Source organism: Rutilus rutilus (genome assembly GCF_951802725.1).
Source record: "Rutilus rutilus genome assembly, chromosome: 3".
In the NCBI taxonomy this organism is placed as follows: Eukaryota; Metazoa; Chordata; class Actinopteri; order Cypriniformes; family Leuciscidae; genus Rutilus; species Rutilus rutilus.
The window spans coordinates 24,181,797-24,208,937 of record NC_140211.1 but is presented as its reverse complement, the minus strand read 5'-3'; the positions used below and the strand labels follow the sequence as shown (position 1 = coordinate 24,208,937).

Genomic DNA, 27,141 nt, shown 5'->3' with positions numbered 1-27,141 from the left:
TCACTATTAAAACTATTAGAAAAGTCCAGCAAACATCAGAATAATAAGAATTTATAGACTGCAGAATTGCAAAAAACAGACCATGCAGTTTGATGAAAGTTACTGTGAAAAGACTGTAAAGGGACTTCTCTTACATGTCGTAGGAAGCAGTGGCTGACACGTAATGGATGGTTGCAGCAGCTTTCCAGCTCTTTGAGGAAATACTGGCTGTGGAAGTCCACTAGTTTCTCTAGGTTGCCGAAGATGACACTGCGTTTCCCCCGCAGATCCTGCGGCAGGTCAGCGCGCTCCATCTCAGGGAAATAGTTGTCAATGATGTACCGCAGAGAGCGTACATATTCCCGCTCGGTTGTGACCATCTCATCTACAATATGGCGTAGTTTACTGAATGACAGAGAGAGTGAACAGTTAACATACTTCAAGTGCTTACATTTTAAGAGATAAAACTTTTAGAGCATATTGAACACAAAGTTTAACTCTTTATTTCAACTCTCTCCAAAAAAAACCCTCCATCCATAGACATGTTAAACTGATGACAGCAAGTCTGAATGCTCAACATGTCTGATAGGCATAGAGCACCTGACTTCTGATTGTCTTGCAGATCCTTTAAGACCCCAATATACTTTAAGCAAAATCGAAGAACGAACTGATGTGACGTTATTTCGAACAAAATCAGGCCGGAATGAAGTTTGTTTTGGGAGTTCGAAACAGCTTGCTAAAACAAACTTTCCGGAAAAGTTCGATGCAGCTGGTAAACACCTTTGTACTACCATTGGTCCATGGCGATTACGTAATAGGTAGGTGTGCATTTCTCCTGTTGAGTCCGTCGAGGTCAGACGTCCGCGAGTGAAAACATGAACACACTGGAGAGCTGCTTTATAGTAGAAAATGAAGTTGGACTTCTGATGAAATGGACACTGACACAGTTTTTCATGTTTAATAAGGTAAAGCTGCTTGAATTTAAGCAATCTATTGTATAAAGTGCTATAAATAAACATGACGTGACTTTCCTGGCTATGATCAGATGCTTTTCTTAATTTTGTTTCCTCAATTTTGTTGTGTGTTGTGTTTATTTTGTTATTGAGAGGAAAGTGTGCAGGACATATTTACATACTCATCTATACTATCCTTCTCACCACACAGCTACACATGGTGTCTGTGTCCAGTACCGAGAAAAATTAGATGATGTTTTAGCATTCACATTAATCTCAAATTGGGTTATTATCAGAATGTTTTCATCTGCCTTAAATATTTGCAATAACTAGACCACACAGAGCCAAATGCCTTGTTTTGAGTTATTTCTGTCTGAAAATATTGTCAACATCACATCTGCCCTGCAATCTTGGAGAGCAAAGCTAAATAATGTGTTTTGAAAGGAAGACGCACAGATGTAAAGACCTCCTTAAGATGTCTATATAATCAGATAACTATCCATCTCTTCTGTGGGGAAAAGAAGAACACAAACATGTCCCCCACTACTTCAAAGCCCAGAGGACCAGCAGCCACCTGGGAAAGTGATCTGCATCTCAGGCCCTTTCCCAAGGGGGTTAAGGGGTGACCAGTAGGACCACAGCTGGAAAAGACATCCATGGAGATTCAGAGGATTAAAGTGCTGTGACCGTCTAATAGGAGACATATTGAGTTCCTTCATGTAGAGATTGAGGCAAGACTAAAGAGATTCAGTCCATATGTGTTTCAGCTGATACAGATATAGAGGAGTTTTCAAACATTTTGATGCCATCAATGGCCAGATATGCAAAATACCCCACTTTTCTAAGATATTAAAGAAGTTATTTTGTAGAATGTTGGTAACCAAACAGTTTTGGTTGCCACTGACTTCAACTGTATGTAAAAAAATTCAAATGGAATTTAATGGGAACTAAAACTCTTTAGTTACCAACATTCTTCAGAATTTATTTTGGTGTTCTGCAGAAGAAAGAAATGGATACAGGTGTGGAATGAAATGAGGTTGAGAAAATGATGACAGAATTTGACATTTTTGTGTGGACTATCCCTTTAAAGACAGCTAAATTGTATATTTTTATGTATGAAGACCCATTTATAATAGTAAGTATGATTGTATATATTAAATCAAAGACATGTTGTTTGAAAAATAAATTAGCTTTTAGATTGTTCATGAATTCAATTGAAAAAATTATCAGAAAAACTATATTTGTACTGTTAAATTTATAAACCTGAAGAGGTTTGGAGGTTTAAGAATGGTCCCACTTTATATTAAGTGGCTTTAAGTACTATGTACTTACATCGAAAAAGAAGTACAATGTACTTATTGTTTTCATGTTGTATTGTAAAACACTTTTGCTGCTATTGAGGTGTGATACGGGTAAGGTTAAGGACAGGTGTGGTGGTTTGGGTAGGATTAAGGGTGGGTTAAAGTGTAAGGGAAGGGTCAACAGTGTAAATACATGCAGGTATTTTCAAAATATAAGTACAATGTAAAAACATGTATGTACACAATAAGTCCAATGTATCAAATTATTAATTTCAATGTAAGTACATAGTTCTTAAAGCCACTTAATATAAAGTGGGACCCAATTATTAATACAGTATAAATTCATAATTGATATATAATATTTATTAATATCTATATAATTTATTTATTATAAATTATATATTATTTACATAATTATTGTATCTATTTATATATAATTATTTAAACAACAATAAATTACAAGTAGCTTAGCAGATAATATTGTCTTGATGCCTGAAAGTTTTTTAAAACCTTTTTTTCTGCTGTTTTCTGGTTGAGTCGATGACCTGCGGACCTCCCTGGTTGATTGTTTATGTTATAGCAAGTGTGGGTTAGCATTTGCACGCGTGCGCTGAGTGTACCCACCTGCCCTTGCTGCGTGTTTCAGGAGCAGGACTCCCACTGCAGTGAGTGTCTAGAGAAGACCATCCATGCATGGGCGGTAGTCGTGGGCTGTATGGCCGATCGATCACTTCAGTGCTGCTCACCTCCAGACCTTTAATGAACACCCCTGTGTTTCCTCTCCGTGCAGGCTCACTCAAAGTTCTCTGGCAGGTCCCATACCGTGACACAGACCCGCTACCGGCAGTATCGAAGCTCTGGGTCTTTCTCAAAACCCTGCGATTTGGTTCAATAGAGGTGAGGCTCGGGCTCGTAGCACATGCCAGCCCCTCCAGATGCGGCTGCTGAGGAGACTCGTCTGTGGAGATGCTACGTGTTAGCCTGTGGGATCTGACAGGGGTGTTGTGAGGAATTCTGTGCTCAATGCTATATAGACTCCCTGTCGGGGTTCGGACAGAGTCACGAGCGTCCAGGCGTATACCTAAAGGGCTGCTGGGAGTTGAAGATGTGCTGGACTGTGAGGAAAGTCTATCCCGGCCCCAGCCACCGCCGAACGCTTTCCGACATGAGAAGGAGATGCTACTGCTACGCTCCTGAGGTTTAGCGCAACTGTCCGAGTTCCGCCGAGAAGAGTCACCCCTTGCTGATTTGGAGTCGCTCTCGCGGCGGGAGCGCAGGGCCATCTCCAGCTTCTTCTCAAACATCTGCTTTGTCTCCTGACACTTGGACCAGGCGAACTTCCACTGCTTGAGTCCCTGGTCACTCTTCAGCTCCCCAGCGAGGTCCTTCATCTCCTGGAAGTGTGCGTCTTGGATCGGTGGGTGCTGTGTGCGATAGGCCTCCAAACATGTGATCACGCCCTGACATTTCTCAGACATGCCACACTCCTCCATACTAACACACGCCAAATGACGCATGCCCTCTAGCGCCCATTCATACGCCTGAAAAAGAGAGGGAAAAAAAGTCAGCCGATGTGACAACCACTGAAAAACAATGTTAAAACCAAATATTTAATAGTCACTTTAATAGTTTAATTTTAGTTAACAATAACAACAATGGGTAGAACGGCAGCTTTTGACAAAAAAAAAAAAAAGAGTGGGATATGGAGAACGAAGGCAATATGTCACAATAAGATGTTTTATGCATATTTGAGAAGAGACAAGAGTATAAAGGAGACTTTTTATGGAAAACAACTACAAATACTCTGTGAATGGGAATGAGGCTAGGATAGAGTGAGTGAGAAACCTCCAAGCACTTCTTTCATGTGAAATAAAGAGGTTTTTAGCCAGGAACTGGGAGGTCTGGGTAAGAAGGCTTTAACATGCAGCTCAGCAGCAGGAGGGCCTATAGTTTCAACTATGTGTGACAGCACCCTACCACAAAGACACATGCCAACCGCTTTACTAGCTGTCTCTCCATTTAAGAGAAAACCTGATGGCCCCTTCTCACACTCCAAGATGCTGTTACATCAACTGGGAGGAACTCTTGTTTTTAGACCTTTTTTCATTAACAACCTGGCAGGAAGGTTTCTATAGTGACTGCTCCTGAGGATACGAGTGCTCTCCATGCTGGAAAATGAGTGGTTAAGCTTCAGAGGGGATTAACACAGATCAAACACAAACACCTTCCACCCCACACAGACACACACACACACACACACACACACACACACACACACACACACACACACACACACACACACACACACACACACACACACACACACACTTCAGTGCTGGCTGCAAACACAGGCTTGTATTTAGACATTCCTGAGAAAGGAGCAAAACTCCCCCTCTTCTCTCTCATTCTGTGCATACACAAAACCTCCACACTCTACTTTGGCTGCTATGTGACATGGTGACATTGCTTTGCTCCCCAAGCCCCTAGGCTCTGTCTCTCTCTCAGGTTAGGGTGACACAAAGGCCACATGCCAGCGTATGGGCCTTCGGCACCCAGATACTAAAGTCTCTCACAAAAGCAGGGGTCAGAGGTCAGCTGCCCACACTAACAATACACACGGCTAAGAAGTGACAGAACAGATAGAGGAGAGAGACACACACACAGAAGACACAAAAAGATGCAAATGGTACATAATTGATGAGTAAGAACCAAATGGCGACACTGAATTTTAAGGCCCTTGTAAATAGAGATGCAAAAATGTGTACACATTTTTTGTGGTTTAATTTCTTTAAAGCAATATTTAGGGTTAAATACAACTTCGAAAACAGAAAACCACTCACAAATTTTTTTTTTTATTAACATAAATCGGCGATTGCCGATTTGGTGGCCGATATATTGTTCATCCTGAACTTAATATTTGAGATGGAAAGTCTTAATTGAAAGTGTTAATTTTTAATGTTATCATTATTGGCCGAATAAGAAAATTTTGCCGATATATTAAAGCCGATAAATAATGGATTATTTCCTTCAGCTGAGACACTTCAGACGAGCACTGTTCGTCATGATGGTTTTGAATTGCTTGAAATATGATTGGAATCACTTAGAAAATATGGTTAAGTGCAACATATGCAGCACAAGTCTGTCATATAGGCTACATAAAATTATAATGAGGACATTACTGTAAAAGAATGTTGTGAATTCTTTTTGTGTTTAAGTGCATTATTACAGGATAACTGCATCCACAAAGGATATACACCTTCATGACTAGCACAGTCGCGTTTGTTTGTGCATTCGCAGCCTTTTGTTTTGTATTTATCTGATATTATCTCACAAAGGATGTATTTGGTTAACGCGGTAGTAAAGTGCTTCAGTTTACTGGTGATCATCTTTAGCTTCAGCGCACACAGCTCAAACAGTAATACACGACATGAATAACTATGATTGGGACTGTCATTTTACATGACATTATAAAGAGAACACTATTGTAATAAAACGTTGTGAATTCTTAGGGTTTAGTTGCTGCGTTTCAGCGCATTGTTACGGGAAGAGTGCATCCACAACAGGAGTTACACATTCTGACTAGCACGTAAGTTCAAGATGCAAACAACACTTTTGCATTTGCGTCATTTTGTGAAGTTGTAATATTATGTTTTTTAATATTAAAAACAATGCTTTAAATGGTGAGACTTTCGCTTTTGTAATCAGGCTCTCAAAAATTATATACAAATTTGGATCTAGATTTAGATATATTGGCTAATATATCGGTTATCGGATTTCAAATATAAAGAATTATCGTTATCGACCAAAATTTTCATATCGGTGCATCCCTAATTAAAGTTGTGCTGTAATGGAAGTACCATCAGATATTTTTGGATTGTGACATACATCTGAGTGAAAAATAAATGTAGGCCGGAGTTTTATTGGTTGTTGATTGATTGGAGGCAGATCTGAATGTGAGCTTGTAGTCAATTGTGGAAGGCCGGGTTTAAACTGGACTAAATGATTAGAGAATGACATTTTAATAAAAAAAATACAAGACAACTTTAGACATTATTTACTGGACAACACATGTAAATATTTGTACTTGCATTTGTCACGCAAAAGCACCATTTAAATGAAGTGCAAAAAATAATTAAAATGGCACTAAAACAGCACTTAAAATATACACTTTCTTGTACATTTTAAAGTATAATATTAAGTATTAATATAAAATAATATAAATATGTAAACAAATATTTAGCCCCCCCCAAAAAAAGGATAATCGATAACCTCAATTTTCCAAAAAACATGCAGGAGCCTGTATTAATGGCTAACTCCCCAAATGTATTACTTTTACAAACTGAGGCAATGTCTAAATTATGTTCTGTGGCAACTGACAGCATTTTAGAGTCTGTCAAAAAAGCTTAGGTTGCATTTAATAATAATATATTGATAATTGTTTCTTTAGAATTACAGTCAGTGACTTCAGAAATCCTGTTAATTCTCCAGTACCTCCCTGTTCTGCTAAAGTGATGTGCGAAACAGACACGGGAAACACAAACAGATGTAAAGAGCTCTGTTCCTGTAGTAAAACAGCACCAACGGTTGACGGTGATAAAGTCTGCCACGGGTTCTGCAGAGAACCTGGGGTCAGAGACTCCCCTCGTGGAAAAAATACCCCCCGCCCTGCGCATTCCCCTTAGTGAAATAAAGCAGACACTTTGATCTATAGCCCAATATAGTTCCTCACTCTATCTGATGATGCTCATAATACTGTGGGCAGGGGATGACATCATCGTTAGGTTGGTTAGCGTGCGCGGTTCTTTGAAGTGTTAATAGTGTGTGTGTGTGTGTGTGTGGTGGGGCTCTGATTGGTGAGAGCAGAATTAGTTTGCCTGAGGGAGGCTCCTCTAAAGGCCCCACTATTCAATCCTGCACAAAGAGCAAGAGAGAAACACAGGGAAATGGAGAGAGAGTGTTAGATGTGCTAAAACAGAGCAGTGGGAGTGAGACAGATCCAGTCTTGGACTAAGCTTTTGTACACTCCCATAAATGAATCTCTTAGCAGTCCAAATGGGTCAAGAGGAGCATTTTAAACTTGAAAGAAACCATCTTTTATTATTTCCCCAAAAAGAAATCCACAAAAAGGAGAAAAGGTTTTCATGACATCAGCCGGTCTCTGATCTCATGTCTGAGCCATGCCAAGAATGTTGTTTTTTTTTCTTAAAAGGATAGCGAGTGTCAAAATGCGAGTGGGGTATTATGCACACTGTGTTTTTAGGAGGCACAGGCTTAAATTCCTCTGACAGTTATTGCTCTGTAACTCACCGTACCAATCTCGAGACAGGGCCGCTTAACCCTCGACACAAGACCCCGGCATACATCTCTGTCATTTTGGTTGAAATTACCCACTTTTTCTCTAAGCCGCTGGCGCTGACAATAAAGGTAGGGTGACCAGACGTCCCGTTAGGCGTGATCGTATAAAAAACTTCTGTTACGCGAGAATAGCCTAATCAAAGGTACCCAATCTCACCATAGTATATTTTGTCCAGTGTCCACCACCATAAGAAATCTGGTTACCCTAATAAAGGAGGAATGTCAAAATGAGGTAAAATGTTTGAAGAATGAACTGCGGACCATCCTGAGCCAAAAAGCATTATTTGGATGAGTGATTCTGGCAAAAGAGAATGAAAAGAAAGAGATGGAAACAAATAAAGAGAAAAAAATAAGAGAAAAAAAGGGGACAGAGGGGAAAAGCTGATTTGCTATAGGCGGCAGGAAATGAGAGCGAGAGATGGAAAAGACCCATTTATTTTAATGAAGACACCCTGTGGAGTGTAGGAAGACCAACCGGGACCAGTACCACAAAAAAATACATTCACACATTAGCAACACAATCTAAAATAGCAAAAATATTTACCGTACTCTCCATGGTTAAAATAAAGTACAACTAAATGATTAAAAATCTTTCATTTTGTAATAATTTATAACAAATAATATACATTTAAAGCCCCATTATGTAGGATTTCCGTTTTGGTCAAACAACGACCCCTAGAGTCGCTGTGGACTACTTGTATTTAACGTTACTGTCGTAAATACCACTCACGCAGCAGTCTCTTCACTCACTGATCCTGAGCCTGATGCCCCTGTATACCGGTCCCTGTTCAGTCGGATAGAAGCTGTAACGAGTGGCAATAAGGTGTGTCCCCTTTAAGAGCTGTACGCGCCCTGTTTAACTGACTCGGCACAGTCTGTATTGTATGTGCACCTCGAACACACCGTAAGCGGATTGTTTCTGTTTGATGCTCATTCTTGTCCTATTTTTGTCTATCAAGTAATGCTGTGGACGGTAGAACGTGGTGTGACAGACAGTTACACGAGTTCGATTGGGGAATAAACACAACGCGTTACAAATCGTCGGACATCGAACAAGCACAGCTAGCCTCCGAAGATGTCTACTAATCCATCAACAAGAACGCCAGGTGCTTTTTAGCTCACACCAACGAGTGAAAAGCTTGTCCGAGTGATATACAGACGTGTTGGGGGAAGTGAGGTAGCCTATGCCGTAAAGCAGTCGAATTTTGTAGTTCTTATTGTGCGCGGGTGTTACTACCCGAACCCCGAAGTTTAAAAGTACGATTAAAAACTATACAAACCCCATCAGGCTATGGCAGACGCGTCATTCAACCTATTTTAAGTCGATGTACCATCACAAGCGTTTTGGAAATATATTATGAAGGTTGAAAAGTTACTTAGTGTTACTTTAATTTATTTTTATAACTCAAACAAAACTAAACTATTATTATTGTACAAAAAATATAGCCTATATATTAATAACATCTGTCATAAATAATATAAATAAGGTTAATTTTCTGTTCAATGGCAGCATGTCAGACACCATATGCTATCTGAAAGCTTAATCTAAAGGAATGCAAATCAAATGAAATGAATAGTAAAGGATGATGAAGAGGGATGGAGAACACGAGAGAGACAGCACCTGTATGATAACTAGCCCCTTGTGATTTTGCCTAATTCAATCTAATAGTGGTTTTTAACCAGAATAATGGTGCTTTAAATTCACCAAACCTAAAACTCAGTAAAGGTCATTAATCATAAACCAATCAATTAATGCCTGATGCTGTTGTATGATTGATGAGGAACGTTTCAGCAGTTTAGTTTTTGTTCTTTTGTTGTGCGTGTCAGTGGTGAGGCATGCAAGTATGCACGTGTCTACTGCTGGAGGAACGTCTCTGTGTTTCCTACGAAGCTTCATGAATGTCAAAGCCTAAAGAATTAGGCTCAAGAAAGGAGAGTTCAGCGATGGCATGCGCACACACACACATAGAGAGGAAAGAACACGCAGCCCGTGACAGATGTGATTGCAGTCTTCTCTCTCTGGTTTAATATGTAGAGTATGCTGAGAGACAAACGTGTTGCATATGTAGAGTAATGTGAAGCACATACACGCCAGCTGCTTCATAGCAATAGAGACCGTGAAACACTAAAGGCCTGTTGGAAGCACTGGGCCTTTGCGAGAGCTTCATTTCCTGCTTCTACGTTTCAAATGAAGGAAAATACTCATAATTATGCACATACTTCTGCTTGATACTTCAAAAGGCACAAGAAGTGTGTCTATACAGAACAGATGTCAAACAAATTGTTGGACTGCAGAGCGCAGGGTCTGTTTCTAATATAGTAAGGGGTTGGCTGGCTTTATTGGGGGTAATGACTGTTTGTAAATAGGAGCTGAGAGAACCGTGGGACTTCTGATTTTTGCCCTGGCCTGGTTGGCAGCAAGCACACATGAGGACTATAAAGTTGCCACTGTCTGCCCATTAGTCCAATTTTATGAGTCAAACAGGAAATAATACTGCTTTGCTGGAGAGCATGTCTAGCATGGGCTTTTTGAACACAAGTGTGAGACCGTTCAAGAGAAAAAGAGACTAGTTTCAAATCTTTACAAACTTTGAATAAATTCCCACATAAAAATATTGAATTTAAGTATTTTAAGAATAGAGATTTAATTCCTTAACATAAAAGTGAATGTGTACCACGTTTTAAAGTGAAACAATGAACTTTGTTTGCAAATAATTTGCAAAAAACCTTCAGTTCATCTAAACACAAGCAGAAATATTGAAAAGTGCAAGCAGTTACCAGTTGTTTTACAATAATGAAAAACAAAAGTAATAAATGTAACATTAACGTTAAATAGATTATTGTGATCGTCTAAAACCGACAATTTCCTGTTTTAGGCCTTTTTAATATTTATAATGTCTAATTAATGGAATTTTATTCCTGGAAAGTGGTATTGGTACTGACACCAGCAATATTCGGCTTGATGGTCCTTGGTATCGGATCGAAAAGAAAGTGGTATCTCCAATTCCTTGAATTGTTGAAAGGATGGTCATTGGTTGGCACCATATGCTAATGCTAATGTGTGTGCACAAAAATCACAGCAGTGTGTTGCATGTTGTTCTGTTTGAGTGAGTTAATTTGATTGAACTGTGCCTAGGAGGGGGCTGGGGAAAAAGGGTTCTGCATAGCGAGCCAATCACGCTGCATTTGAACCATCAAAGTGGCATTAATCAGACCCGATCACAACTCTGATCAGACTGAGTGGCTACTTAAACGCCTCGCACACGCACAGCACTGGAAAAGCTTATGAGGTCAAGCAAACACTCTCATGCCCTAAGGGAATACACATTAGCCAACCCAAAATGTAAAATGACAATCAAGGCTGAACGAAAATTTTAAGTAAGACCAAAGTGGTCTGCTGGCTCTGTTTTTACTTTCCCTAAATTGAAAGGAATCGTTAAGCCTAAAATGATGAAAACAGTCTTCCCAGAATTCACAAGTGTCTTACTTGTTTTGGATGCACTTACCATTAAAAAAAAAAACTATATAAAAAAATTATTTAAAAAAGTCAATGAATAAAAAGAAAACAACAAAAAAAGACAAATAAAGATAATAAATATATAAAAAAATATTTCATAATTTAATAAATAACTAACAAATGAAAATAAATCAAATTCAATATCTTAATTAAAACTTTGTTTTAGTTATTAAAGTTTTATAAAATTCTATTTTTGGACCAAGCGCAATAAAAATCAGCTCTCGGCACTGTTTCAGCACATGCTATCCAGGTGGCTAATGAGTACAAGGTGCAAACTCAACAGAGATTAGTCAACATGTCATTAACAAGCTGTGAACAGAAAACTGACAGCCCTTTTACTTTGTCCCTTCCTCCTCCTATTCTTTACACAACTCTTGGGAGGTCAACCATCATACACGTTTATCATCTTTCATTTCTTGTCAGTGAACGGGTGTGGGGGTCAGTGTTTTGTATCCACAGGTGCTAACCCCAGGTTCTGCCACAACAGAGTAGGACACAAGGACTGAGAGACAGGAGGCCACAGTCAGACCGCCACAAAAGATAGACACACCTAATTAATAGTGCATGGGGCCTGCTTTTTTCCTCAGAGTGTCGTCTCCTGTTGTTCGTTGGGGGTTTGCGGGGCAATGAGGTGTAGAGAGGGGTCTACCGTTTTTTGGGGAAACGGTCCAGAAATGGGAGTCTGCATAGAGCGGTACATGCCTCAAGCTCAGTCAAGCAGCATGATGAGAAAGAAGACACACCAGTCTATAAATGTTAGAGAAGAGACACACAGATGATGAGGAGAAAAGAGACAAGGAGGTGGTGTTCGGTAAGTAGGGTCATAAATGCACACACACGCTCATTGGGATTGGCATATGCCAGAGGTGACTGAATGATGAGTTTTCTACGCAGGGGTCCGACAATGTCAAAGCAGTCACCTGCGTTCTCTAAAGCAATTAAACAGGGCTCCCTCTGAAGCCCCTACTGTGCTTTACTGACCTCCTCACTGCCACAAGACCACAAGTCCAAAATCAACTCACTGAAAAAGAAACGGATAAGAAGGAACAACAATAATAACAAACAACTAGTGGAGACGCAACAACAACAGACACCTGTGGTGATAAGCATTTGTTTGAGGAGGTTAGGAGATACCCAAAACTCTAGTTTGAGTACAAAGACATTTTATTGGCCATAATTTCTGGAGTAGAATAGTGCAGACACAATATATTGTGAAAGGCTATAGCGTTTGGCTGTACGCACGCGCAAGCGTTCCCGTCAAAACCCAAGTATGCTTTGGGCTTAAGTGGTAAGCCATTAAACCACTACTAAACAGACAACAGAAATCAACTAAACATCTAGCATTAATATTAGAATGCACACACACACACACACACACACACACACACACACACACACACACACACACACACACACACACACACACACACACACACACACACACACACAAAAACTGAATACACAGCAAATTTTGAGTGAAGAAAGAAAGGACCAAGTGGTGTAGCTACCACATCTAGTAGCAGGAGTTAATGGGGCCATGATGAACAGCCAACACTTTGACTGTTCTGTTGATCAGTATCACAGAGCACTCTGCGTATAATACGTGAACAACAGCAATATGTTTTACATTTCAATCACTTTCAGTAAAAGTATATCACCATTTCATTTAATGGTTAACTGAGGGTTAAATCTGAGAGACAAGCCCTAACCCTAACCAAAGCTCTCCCAGTCAACATGCAGAGAAGTCAGCTTCTGGTCAGGACAAAAATACATTAATGAAAGCCTTGTAAACTACAAACAATCAGACATTTATTCCAAGAAAAATAAACTCATGATAGGCTACTACTGCAGCAACTTTGTCCTATTAACTGAGTGTACAGGTATCAATAGGGTTCCATGTGCTATGAGACTTCTAAAGGCACATTCATTTAGAGACTAAAGCAAATGGTAACTGAATGACCTGTGTGATATTTTACATTAAATTTAGCTAAATTATTGAAATGTACCAAGAGGGACAGGAAATATACACTACCGTTCAAAAGTGTGTGGTCGATTTTTGAAAAAAAAAAATATATATATTGTGAAATATTATAACGATTTAAAATGCAAAGCAGAATATTCAGCAGCCATTACTTCAGTGCCACATAATCCGTCAGAAACATTCTAATATGCTGACTATATTCTAATATTCTAAATATAAAAACCTTACAGTGGGAAGTTGTACTTCCAGTGTAGTCTTTAAGCAATTACCACTGACTTTCACATATATCACTTTCACAGTATAACATCACATCACACTACAACAGCAGAAACACACAACAGCAGAAACGTCCTGTGGGCTGGAAAGTGAGTAAACATACAATGATGTCACGATCACTCATGTCACCTCTAGAACTAAGATGAGCAAAAAAACATGCTCCTGGGGCAAAGCCGTTGTAAAGTAATCCACTTCCATAATGATCTGACTAACAAGGTGTGGAGTTACACTGAGATAATAGATGGCATAAACCCCCTGATGTGGCCATTTGCCCAGGGCACCAAACTCCAATCTAAGCTGTGTGAGAAATGTTGGTCAATACCACATGCAGAGAGGAAACTCTATTAAAAACACTGCAGTTCACACACTTACAGCCTGTGCTTGCCTCACATACACACTTTACCAGCGCATGAATGAACAGGAGATTGAAGAGAGCCAGAAAGTAGGGGGTGGAGATTAAGTGAGGAGTAAGGAAATCTCCACAGACAACCGAAGACCTCCATTCAAAAGTGTTTTGAGCAACATTTCAGTTGTCCCTTCAATTAGAGTGGCCTCTCATGAAAACATCTCTTATTGTACAGTTGCAGTCTGTTAAGCCTTGACGAGTCTTCAAAGATTAAAAAACAAACTTTCTGTGCACAGATAATGTACCACATATCAGTCAAATGCTCCTGATTTAATCACCACAATGCTCCTCTAAACTCCTACCTCTCCATGACTATATCCGTTTTCCTGCTCGGCTAAGACGCTGGTGGTCCCATGACCGGAGCACGGAGCGGCGGCAGTCATCCTTTTCTCTCTCTCTCTCCCAGACTGACAAAGTAACTGAGAGAGAAGCCAGTGGCGCCCACTCCCCTCCTCTCCCCACCTCCCTGCTATTCACAGGCAAATGCAAGTCTAAATACCAGATGGGTCTGCCCCAGCAACTTCACTAGAGGGGCGGAGGGGGTAGAGGGCAGAGAGGGAAGGGGGGATGGGACAGGAGGGTGTCTGTCAACAAAACTACAAAGCTCCTTACCAGAAAGGGCAAAGGAAAGACGGCAGAGCGATTGCTGAAACTTGGCATGCTGGTGCTAACTAGACCTTGTGAACCCATATGCTGGCGGAGTGAGAAATCCAAAACACTGATGGGAACTTTGGAAGGGTAAAATGAGGCCTAGCTGATGATTCATAAACACACAGATACACACATGTATGATGTGACTGCAGGAAATGGTGTATTATGACATAATATAATCATGTGAGTTCTGACTGGGTCAAAACAATATGCGTGTTACCGATTCTGAATTTATAACGCTTATGTGGTTGAGTAAGTTGTAATCTTGATCAATATTCAGCTAGAGTTGGATTAGAGGAAAAACAGCAGCAGAAGGCATGTGGGAAAGAATTAATTCCTTGGAGACATTAAAGTATCAATAACCTGATCAATAACCAACCGCTCGCAGTATGTTGTACACATACACACACATTCTTCCAATACAACAACTGCTGTTTGTGTCACTGCTGGATTTGCTTAAATGATAAATTATACTCTCTTGAAATATAATTATAGTATATAATTACATTTCAAGTAATTTTTTAATGAAGATAAAATATATTTCCTTCATGTGCAAAAAGAAAGCGCCAGCATATTTTGCTTAAAGAATATTTTTTTGTTTTTCATTTTCAAAAATAATATATTATTACATTTGTAAAGTATTGCATAGTATGAATACATCATAGTAGAATTTGCTGAAATAACTTATGCTGAATACAATTAGTTTTTTGTAATGCACCAAAAATATGACAAATATTACAGTAATGGAATAAGAGTTATCAGAATATATGTTAGATTTTTAACTAAAACTATTAAAAATTGTTTTTGGTAATTGAAATAAAATGATATTAAATATTACATGAAAAACAAACAAACTTAAAAATGCTAAATGAACTACTAACTAAAATAAAACAAGTTTAAGTACTAAAATTAATAAAACTAAAAACGAGAAAAAAATTTTTTTACGCTAAATAGAAACATTAAAAAACTAATAGAAATGTCAAAAACAAAATTACTAAAACACAAACATTTAGATGAAAACATTTTTTGGGGTGAAATGTGACTCGGACATGTCTTTGTTAGATTCACAAATTTACATGCACTGTGAGAGGGCATAAATATGCTCATCCTCTCTGAGCAGAAGCCTGCAGTGCAGTAATTCAGCTCTTTAGTGAAAAGCCTGAGGTTTAAGTATTGTCATTATAATAACAACATGGAGGTGCCATTTCCTTTGACTTGCAATGTCTGACTGTATGTGTTTAGGCTTAAAACCATGTAAAACAAAAGAGGAAATGACTTTCCTCGTAACATTACAGAGATTGCATTTCCAAACACCTAAATGAGGGTTTGAATGAATTTAAAATATAATGCAGGGGGCAAATGAAATCTTTTCTGACAATAAACTAGTCCCATTGCATAGATGAGCATTACAGGTCAATACATCCTGTGAGACTGTGACTTTTCCCTCATCCTTCCATCAAACACAATCTCAGTGATTCCTCACTCTCTGCACTCTTACACACGAAGACCATCTGGAGCAGAAAGGACTCGGTCTCACACACTGGGCTGTACTGTCTGCTGTGCCTCAGGCTGCATCACTGGGCTGATGCTCACAGCTCTGCTGTCACTTTCTGCACTGCTGGCAGCTGTGATTGCCTGCAGGGCTCTGATCCAGACAATACATTGTCAATATTATGTTTGTCACCCAATGTGTGTCAGTGAGCTTACACAGCGGCCAGTAAGGTCAGAGTAAATTCATTCATTTAAGGCGAGACACGGAAGGCAAAAACATTGTTTTGTTTTTACTGGTCAATTTTTGGATATTTGTCTTCAATAACATGTCTTCTTTCAGACTTGTGGTGAAAAAAAGTCCGAAATACACATTTAGGTCTTTATTTTACTACACTTTGTCTGTTTGCATCTGTAGATTTCTCATAAATTCAACAAAAGTTGGCGTTCTTAATCATCCCGCTGCTCCGCGATCGCTGTCTGCTCCCTGTCATCATATACACCGTTAGAAAGCTCTCTCTCTCCTGTACAATGCTGTCGGATCCAAATATGGTCATTTCCTTTTTATCAGCAACCAATCGTGAAAGTAAAAGGGCTGAATGCGCAATCTCATTGGCTGATGATAAATCTTTAAAGCCCGTTTTCTCAAAATGACTTTTCTCTCATACTCCAAGTCCGAAATCTCCACTTCAGTAGCACCTATATACACCAAACTTTCCAGTCTTGTACCTAGGTATATTATGAAGACATTTACAGAGGTATTTGTAAATATATTATTCCTAGCTTGATTTATATAACATTTTATTCCAAAAAGCATGGCGAAAATCTTTTTTTAAGGCTATTGACAGTATACTCTGATTTACAGGATAACAAAAGTAGATATCCATAAATCCCTCTGTAATTTTTTTCCCATCTAATATGTGAACACAATGAAAAACATTTTTTTTACCTGGCTTTATCCAATACTCAGATTTAAAAGATATGCAAATTAGCGCATATTTAATTAGGTATGGCCTAATTTGCATATTTAAGCATTAAATTACAGAAAACACTATAATTCTACAGGATACTTTCTTTGGTTGAACAAATTAAAGCTGTTCTTTTGAATCTTGAAAAAATTGTATCACGCTTTCTACAAAAATATTAAGCAGAACTGCTTTCAACACTGATAATTAGAAGAAATGTTTCTTGAGCACCAAATCAGCATATTAGAATGATTTTTGAAGGATCATGTGACACTGAAGACTGGAGTAATGATGCTGAAAATTCAGCTTTGACATCACAGGAATAAATCACATTTATGAAAAAAAGATATTAATATAGAAACATTTAAAAATCTTACCGACCCCAAACTTTTGCACGGAAGTGTATATTTTACAGCAAAGCTAGATTAAAATTAACTACAGAAACGTTTTATATTTACTATAGATATTTCCATGACTTTTTATGATTTTCTATTTTTCCATGATTTTTCCATGGATGAAAATCACAATTTTATAAAAACATGATTTTTTTCACGTCTTCTATGACATTAGAAACATACATACAAGTACATATATACATACAAACAGTGGTGGCCAAAATTATTAGAACGGTAAGATTTTTTTATGTTTTAAAAGAAGTCTATTCTGCTCACCAAGGCTTCATTTTTTTATCCAAAATACAGCAAAAACAGTAATATTGTGAAATATTTTTACAATTTAAAATAACTGTTTTCTATTTGAATATATTTTAAAATGCAATTTATTCCTGTGATGTCAAAGCTGAATTTTCAGCATCATTGCTCCAGTCTTCAGTGTCACATGATCCTTCAGAAATCATTCTAATATGCTGATTTGATGCTCAAGAAACATTTATTATTATTATTATCAATGTTAAAAACAGTTGTGTACAATTTTCTTTCAGGATTATTTGATGAAAACAAAGTTCAAAAGAACATAATTTATCTCAAATAGAAAGCTTTTGTAACATTATCACTACCGTTCAAAAGTTTGGGGTCAGTAAGCTTTTTTTGTTTTATTTTGGAAAGAAATTAAATTAAATTACATTTTATTCAGCAAGAATGCATTCAATTAATCAAAAGTGACAGTATAGACATTTATTATTTAACTTTCTTTTCATCAAAGAATCCTGAAAAGAAATATTTCACAATATTACTGTTTTTGCTGTATTTTTGATGAAATAAATGAAGCCTTAGTGAGCAGAAGAGACTTCTTTTAAAACATAAAAAAATCTTACGATTCTAATAATTTCGGCCACCACTATACATGCATTCATGGTGTCCTGTTGTACTATGAATAGAATCTCGTGTCCTCGTGTTCAACCTCAGCTGTCATAGCACAAATGACACGTTTGATGACCACAATCCACATCGGCCAGTTCATCAGCCGTGCTTGGACCGGTTGCTAGGCAATGCACTCAAACAGTGACTTTCTAAATCTGGGATGAGCTGGTCTGTCATTGAAGACAAATCAAGCACTGGAGTCCAGCATGTGGTCACTCACAAGTTACAATGCATAAAAAAAAAACAAGACAGAGGTTCTGTACTGTCTCAATCACATAGACACACACGGATACAATGCTCACACAAGACTAATACACATCTGTACACTGTTATACACTAACTACACAACCATCAGTGTTGAGACTAATCAAAAGCATGAAAATTCATGCATAGGAATGGGTGATTTCCACAAGTGTCATCGCGCACTTTAACACAACGACACAAAGACTCTATCTGCAGTGCTGAATACTGAAAAGGTCAGAGACTGATCTAGGAACAGGCAGTTGTATGTAAATGAAGCCAGCTTTTGATTAATACACAATCAAAAGCTTTGATTATTACACACATATACAGACAACATTTGTCAATACGCCAACAGACGGCAGGAGAGAGCCTGGATGAGTTCACCATGCCAACAGGGCAAGGGCTCTGGATGTATGGATGATCTGATGAGTCAGGAAAGAGCACTATGATTATGCTAATGATAAAAATCTGATAGCGGTCAGCCAACAAGACCATCTGTCCCTGCTGGGGCTCGGGGGGAAACACTGAAGACAGACCGAAGCGTTCAACACTCACTCAGTGCCACAGAGGAAAAACACAATGGTCTGATCACAAAGACAATCGTGTGTGTTTGTTTGCCTGACATCATTGCCAGTCAGGGATTTCCGTAATAGCTGGTGCTTTAGAAACACTGTATGCTTTTCAGAGGAACTCTTGTCTGATGGATATAGAAATACATGAAATTGTGCTCCATTACTATCACTTAACACTATATCAAGACTATACTCAAGTTAAGTATCTGCTAATTCTAAAGTTTTTATCATTATTAAAGAAAACTGGAAAAAATAAGAAACATGGGACAGGATTTATTTGACTAAAAGTCTATCTACCTATAAGGGTTCTCTCTTCTGATTAAAGGAAGATAACAGTTTTTGATCAGTGGCTGTTTCAACATCCCACCGAGGTCAATTAAACACCAGAAGACATGTTAAAACGACGCTGCGCAGACCGATCAGTGTATGACATCAGTCTGCTCAGCGCCGCTTTAAGCCTGGAACACACCAAGCCGACGCTGACGAACTAGCGCTGATGAAAGCCGACTGTGTTGTCGCCTCGCGTTGGGGTAAAAAGCTGCACTTCAACACACCGAGAGAACTACAGCCGACTCGTTCTGACTTTTTTGCTTGCTGTTTTGCTATTATTCTCGTTCACTGACTCTTCACTAAGCTGAACAGCCAATTAGTGTTGCACAGTGCACCGATACTTCAAAAGTATAGCGATTCTTGGAAATTGAAAACGTCACGATACCTAAATTTATTAGTATCGATACTTCTAAGAATGACCGCGTTCCAGATTTGTAAGGCCGGCGACACACTGGCTGCGTGGCATGAGCGTGTCCCAGCTGCGTGGCGTGTCCGTTTTTATTTCAGCTCCCATGTTAAGAGCTAGCACACTGCCTGCGTGACGCGCGCCTGAGCCGCGCAGAAAATGCGTGCATGCTAGAATAGACCCGACGCCTATTTTTCACGCGACACGCAAGCGTGTTGGAATCGTTTCCAGGCAAAATAGAATAGGAAAAGATGTTTCTATGTCATTTTGACATGAATGCATATTAATAAATTACATTTTGATGTTTGAAAGTCTAGGTTTTGACATAAATGCAGATATAAATGTAATTTAAAAAAAATATTATCGATTTTTAAATACTGCACCTCTCAATACAGAACAAAATATTCTGTAGTCTATTTTGCCGTCAACACTGCCGACGTTGTCTTTGCTGCTATATATTTATGTTTAACATGAAGTATAGGCCTTTCACAACTCTCTGCCCATATGTCAAATATATCACCAATGAGGCTTATCATATGTTACCAATATTAACCATTGTTTAATATAATCGCTGTTCATATTTTTATTGAAAGTTCATAATCAAGATAAAGTTATTACCGGTAACTCTTATGCTTCTTATGATAATTGAGATAATGCTGCTAAATTTATCATTTTTTATCTTGAATGTCATTGCTCTAATTTATTTTTTATATTGTGATATTTCATATTTTGTTCAAATGTTTAATATATATGCTGTTCATATGTTCATTTATTAGTGTGTTATATGATTAGAATGTTGTCCCGGTTTTAAAATAAAGCACAGCAATGATATTTGAGAGTGTTTCTCCCTTTTCAGGAAAAGTATCGAAAAAGTATCGAAATCGCAATTCTTGACTTGGTATCGGTATCGAAATAATAATTTTGGTATCGTGACAACACTACAGCCAATCAGAGTTCTCTCTCTCACCGACGGCCCGACGCCGATTCAACATGTCAAATCGACCAAAAAAACAACAAAAAAAAAAGACAAGGACCAATTTCTGCCGACGGTGCAAAACCGTGCGAAACACACTGAGAAAACTTAATCGGCCGACGCACAAAAACTGCCCGACGGCCGACCGTCGGCTTGGTGTGTTCCAGGCTTTAAGTGTTCAATAAAATAGGGTTTCACAACCTGGAGGTCGTGACCCCCACCAGAGGTCGTCAGAGATACTTAGGGGGTCGAAAAGCCTACTTGATTATAGGGAAACTACATTTAGACTAAACTAATTTTGAAACTAACCAAAATGAAACAGAATGGAAGAACATGTCCTGCATGAACAACCCATGAAGCATATGACTCGAAAATAAGGGGTTTCCTAATTTTTTTTATTATAAAAAATACTGCAACAATACTAGAAAATTAAAGTTAGAGAAACACCAAAAAACAAAAAGAAAAAAAGTGCAAAACTTTAAGTGAAATAATTAGGGTTGGGAATCGTAAGACATTTTCCGGTTCCGGTTCCCATTCAATACAAATTATTAAAACAACTAATAAAAAAAAAAAAATTGTAGCCTAAGGGGAAAATGCACAATCCTTTTTGTGTTTATTTCTTATACTTGTCAAATGAGTTTAACAGACTGGTAATGTCAACAAATTCAACATATTATTTAGCAATTTTTGCAAAAATAATTAATTTTTCTGAAGGAAAATAAATATTTCTGCATTCTCTAGGATAATTTGGGACCTCTCCTATAGCTTATTGTATCTCCAGCAGTGGAGAGTACCCTCTCAGAAGGGGTAGAATATGCTTGAACACACATGTAAGATCCAGACAGGTGAAACATAATATTTCGATTTGAATGATTGATTCATAAAGACTTCACTTCATTTCTGGATGAATCAGCGCTCTAGCAGTTAAATAAACAGAACTGCATGCGTCTTGCGGAAGAACATTGTAGCCGGAGCTACTTCTCTATGTTTATGTCTATGACGCGGGTAAGTCACTCAGGCACTGTGCTACTCCGCAGCGGTGCCGGTGTAAAGTAGTCAGAGTATAAACGCTTATTACAGGCTTACCGTAGTGATTCAGGATAAGACAAAAATACGGTTTGAAAAAAGGCATTCATTATATACATTTAGTAAATTCTGAAGCGAATTTTCGTTATTTGAAGCGACTTTCAAAAGGTGATTTACTCTGTTTTGGTTGCTACCGTAGACATCAGTGTTTATTCTCGAACTATAAACTTTTATTTCAGTACTTCTGTGATCATTTGAATATTTGTAACACCGAAATACCGATACGATTGAAAAGATTGTGAAAGTAAAGCTGTTTCATATTGACAACTGCTCTCTCAGCGACAGCGCAAACAGATTTTAATGTTCCAGTGTGTTTTCAAGTTTTTGTCATTTAGGAATAAGATCGCGTGGGTGTTTGAATCGAGATCGAAATTGTCTCTCTCTCTCTCTCTAAACGTATATGAGTAGCGTGAGTGCTTTATTTACTATTTTAATATTCATGAGGTGAGTGTGAGACTAGGGATGGGACGGTATGGAAATTTAATATCACGATTATAGTGACCAAAATTATCACGATTATCAATAATATCACGGTTTTGTTAAAGGGATACTCCACTTTTTTCGGAAATATGCTCATTTTACATCTCCCCCAGAGTTAAACAGTTGAGTTTTACCGTTTTAGAATCCATTCAGCCGAACTCCGGGTCTGACGGTACCACTTTTAGCATAGCTTAGCACAGATCATTGATTCTGATGAGTCCAGTAGCATTTCTTTCAAAATGACCAAAGAGTTTCAATATTTTTCCTATTCAAAACTTGACTCTTCTGTAGTTAAACCGTGTACTAAGATCGACGGAAAATGAAAAGTTGCGATTTTCTAAGCCTATATGACTAGGAACTACTCTCATTCCGGCGTAATAATCAAGGAACTGTGCGGCCATACCATGGGTGCAGCAGGCGTAGTGATATGACGCAGCGCCTGAAAATAGGTCTAATAGGTTAGACAAACTTAGTCCCGGTCACGTTGGAAGAAGTTACCGAGCTGGGGACTATTTTCAGGCGCTGCGTCATATCATTACGCCTGCTGCACTCATGGTACAGCCACACAGTTCCTTGATTATTACGCTGGAATGAGAGTAGTTCCTAGCCATATAGGCTTAGAAAATCGCAACTTTTCATTTTCCGTCGATCTTAGTACACGGTTTAACTACAGAAGAGTCAAGTTTTAAATAGGAAAAATATTGAAACTCTTTGGTCATTTTGAAAGAAATGCTACTGGACTCATCAGAATCAATGATCTGTGCTAAGCTATGCTAAAAGTGGTACCGTCAGACCCGGAGTTCGGCTGAATGGATTCTAAAACGGTAAAACTCATCTGTTTAACTCTGGGGGAGTTGTAAAATGAGCATATTTCCGAAAAAAGTGGAGTATCCCTTTAAAACGAGATGAAAGTGTTTAAAAAGAGTTGATGCTCACACTTAAGACATTTTTACATGTTTTATATTTGAAAATCAACAAACAACAACTAAAACAAGCAGCTCTATACACTTTTTAAGGCATTTCCTTCCTTATAATGACGGTTGTCAATAGCAACGCATTATAACACAGCGCACATCCATTGTAACGGCCACCTAGTGTTAAGTAGTGTTCATGACATGAATTTGGATGTGCCTTTAAGATAACTTCTTCTATGGCGTAAGTTATTGCATGCATGCTGTTTTTATGTGAGCGCGCACGCACATTGAGAGTGAGAATGCTCGCGCAAAGAGGAAGATGACCGCTCTACTGCTGACCGTTGTTTTATTATAATGTGTTTACTTCCCCTTTGATTTGTCGCGTGTTTTAGAGTGTTTTCTTTTCCCTTTTAACATTCGCTCTTCGACATGTATGAAGAGTGTGCTTAACTGAGAGAAAACATCTATAAAAGTCTCGTTGAACTACCAGTTCATTTGCACTGTCATGTATTCTTCATCTGGGCAGACTTCAAACTCTCTGACAGACGTTACAACATGTATCACAACGGACGCGCTTTCTCGTTTCATTCAAATAGGCTACAACTTGCCGTCTTGCGTCTCCGTTTTTAATTGTATTGAAAATTAAATCAGAGTTGATTTATTGTTTACAGAGTTTGATAATATTGTTGTGATCATTTTGTCTGAACGATTGTTTTGTACGCTGTAATAATGGATTTATAAACAGATAAGATTTAAAACATTTATCTCAATTCAATGTCCCCGTAATTATGTGGTAAAACGTGTATAATGAATAAATTACTATCCCTTAAATGTCACTCTTAATAGTCTTGTTTGAACTTGTTTATTATTTGTCTTTGGCTAAGCCTGCTGCGAACTTTTCTTTGCGGAAGCTTCACGTTTAGGCTATTTCAAGTGATTGATATAAAATAATTCAACTTAAAACAACATTTTATGCCCAATTATTGCCCAGACGTAGTTTTGGTATTAAGGTCAAAGTTAACTTGCCTTGCATTCGCTATACAACAGTCGGTGATGGTCATACAAGACGACTCGGCAGATCTGAAGTTTCCCCCTATTGCAGCGACTTCTTGTGCATGTTCTGCTGACATGGTGACCATCCTCGATTAAGTTTCCCTCAGGACTTTTGTTAAAGCCAAAATATGACCACACCTCAGAATTGATTATTTTAAAAGGCTGAAAAATCTCCCGAGCACGGTCACTGCCTTCCGCAATTCCTTCTTGAATAAAAAATAACATTGCGCGCTGCCGCTGCGCCTGCGTTAGACTGTTGCTGGCTGAACAGGATATAAAATCACGATAATCAAACACGGTTTTAATGATAATTAAATTTTAAACGATATTACTAACTGTCAGTACATTTTATCGTGGTTTATCGTGAAACCGGTAATCGTCCCATCCCTATGTGAGACGTCGCCAGCACTTCGCCCACACATCGGCCCAGAACCGTTTTTGGAACCGAAACTTAGGAATTTCGCACGGTTCCTGCATTAGCATGGATAAGAACCGGTTTCGGTTCCCAACCCTAGAAATAATACACTACAAAGACTATAACTGGTCGAACAAAAACCTACTGAAGGATGGACACAGTTAATGCACATCTAATCTGAACTGAACAGATTACATATTAATGGATTAATGTATCAAGGTAATTATTCTGAGCAAGTGAAACACCTTATAATTAAAAAGCAGTACAAGTAAGTAATCTCCCATTATCCACCAAACCTATTTAAATATTTCAATCAAGTAAAGCCTCAAACAATCCATTACATAGAATTAAAGGGATAGTTAATCCACAAAGAAATTCTGTCATCATTTACTCACCCTCATGTCACTCCAAACCTGTATGACTTTATTCATTTTGTGGAACACAAAAATGGTTTTAAAACTAAATGGGGTCCAAACAATATTGCACCTCATTTGTTTTTTATTGTATGAAGAAAAAAACCCACTGTCCTTCTATTGTGTTCCACAGTAAAAAGAAAATTATACAGGTTTGGAATGACATGAGTGTAGAGACATTATGACAGAATTCTCATTTTGGGTAACTTATTCCTTTACTAAACCATTCAGAAATCAGATAACAGACAACGCTTTAACATATCTCAAAGTCCTCTAAAACTTCTCACAATGTTTCACTGTGTCGCACTACAATACAGCTCAATACCAAATTAACATTTTATAAAGGGAGCCTTAGTAGTAAAAGTAAAAACTGAAATACAGAGAACAGTCAGGTGAGTTTACATCAAAAGCAACTACTGACCACTTACCTTGTCAAAGAACTCGTAGAGTCGGACAGTCTTGTCAATTTTATCCTTGGTGTCCTCCACTCGCTGGGAGAAATCATGTAGATGGACCCAGAATGAGCGTACTTTCACCTCGTATACCTGCAGCTCTGCAGAGGAGATGTCTTCCCACTTCTCTAAGCACTTGAGGAGAGATTCACCGCTCTTACAGTGCTCCTGAACACACACACACACACACACACACAGTATTACATAGTGGAATGGTATGAAAGCATAGGGTGCGACTGAGGTGACTACATTTAAACATTGACAAACGCTCTTGAAACTCATGTTTACACAATTAAGCAAATGTTTTACTCCTGCAGTAAAATATTATCTCTCGGTCCAAATAAAAATGTCATGAGGCATTTGTTGACAAAATATGAGGACAACCCCAACCCTAAATGCAGATGCTGTGGGGAAGGGTTAAAGTGCTGTGTAAAACATGTTTAATAAGAGTTGACATACATATGCAGCTACGTAAAATTCTCTGAAGACAGTCTGTTTATGACGTAACTGCTCCAAGGAATCTTCCAGCTCACTCAGCGTCTGCAGACGAGTCTCTCCCACCTCCTCTATCCACTGACTCACCTAAGAGACAACATATTCATACAATCAATTAACCCTGCTACTTTCCAGCTTTAAGACCCGTTCACACCAAGAACGGCAACTATAACGATATTAGTGTCAACACCAATGCATGATAACATTCTGTTTATTATAAGCACGCACTTAAGTTATGTCATCTGCCGCATGAAACACTCAAGCTCTTTAAAGCAGGATGGATTCTGATCGGCTGTCAATGTTTTTATCGTTCATCAGTTAGACATTTTTTTTTCTGAATGCTATTTCAATGATATCGTTCCTCTGTATCATTATAGTTGTGTTGTGGACTTCTCTATTCTCATAGAATTAGAATGTTTAACTTTATAGTTATCATTATAGTTATTGTTTTGGTTGTGAATGGGCATTTACTCTGTTATTCGTAACATATTTTTGCTTCTTGTTCTCTGTGACAGTAGACTTTGGCAGTAGACTGAAACATGAGCACACAAACACATCAATCACATGTGTGTCATCTGATACAGATGCTATGGTGCTAGTTTACATTTTCTCATGATGTGCATGAATGTGTGTGTGTGCTTTGCTAATCTGTTTCAGCAACTTCCACTATATCCATGCCAACAGGATTTTCCCCTCTCTTTCTGCCTGCTAGGCACAATCATCCATTAAGACTATCAGATGAATAAATCACCAAGGCAGTGTGTAGCTTAGTAAGGCTGTTTGTGAGTGAGTGAGTGAGTGTGTGTGTGTTTGCAGCACTTTAGTGCAGTATTCATTCTATTTTTCAAGTGTAATAGGTAAACTCAAAACTAAGAATAAGCCTTGAAGACACAAACTGCCCAGATGTGTAGTGGAGTTCAAAAGTCTGAGACTATTCGTGCAAATGCTTCCCTTCTGCAGTCTTTACTAATATAAAAATGTATTTCTTCAAGAAATGTGTCATTATCAGCAAAAACAATTTGAGTGAAAAGTTTATTTCAGTATTTTTCAGTAGAACTCAGTCTCTCACTTGCATTAATGGTTTTATACTTTAATTTATTTAATGATGAATTTCCTTT

General features: G+C 38.3%; 1 protein-coding gene across 3 annotated transcripts in view; it reads right to left on the bottom strand.

The window, feature by feature from the left end:
- plekhg4 (pleckstrin homology domain containing, family G (with RhoGef domain) member 4) overlaps nt 1–27,141 on the bottom strand; it is a 102,595-nt gene that overhangs the window by 5,680 nt on the left and 69,774 nt on the right. For all 3 annotated transcript variants that reach the window (XM_084403538.1, XM_084403536.1, XM_084403537.1), the window contains exons 12-15: nt 25,988–26,110; nt 25,505–25,696; nt 2,858–3,774; nt 135–384 (exon numbers count right to left, since the gene is read on the bottom strand). In XM_084403538.1, coding sequence (XP_084259664.1) covers nt 135–384; nt 2,858–3,774; nt 25,505–25,696; nt 25,988–26,110 — 1,482 coding nt within the window. The remainder of the gene's footprint in view (nt 1–134; nt 385–2,857; nt 3,775–25,504; nt 25,697–25,987; nt 26,111–27,141) is intronic.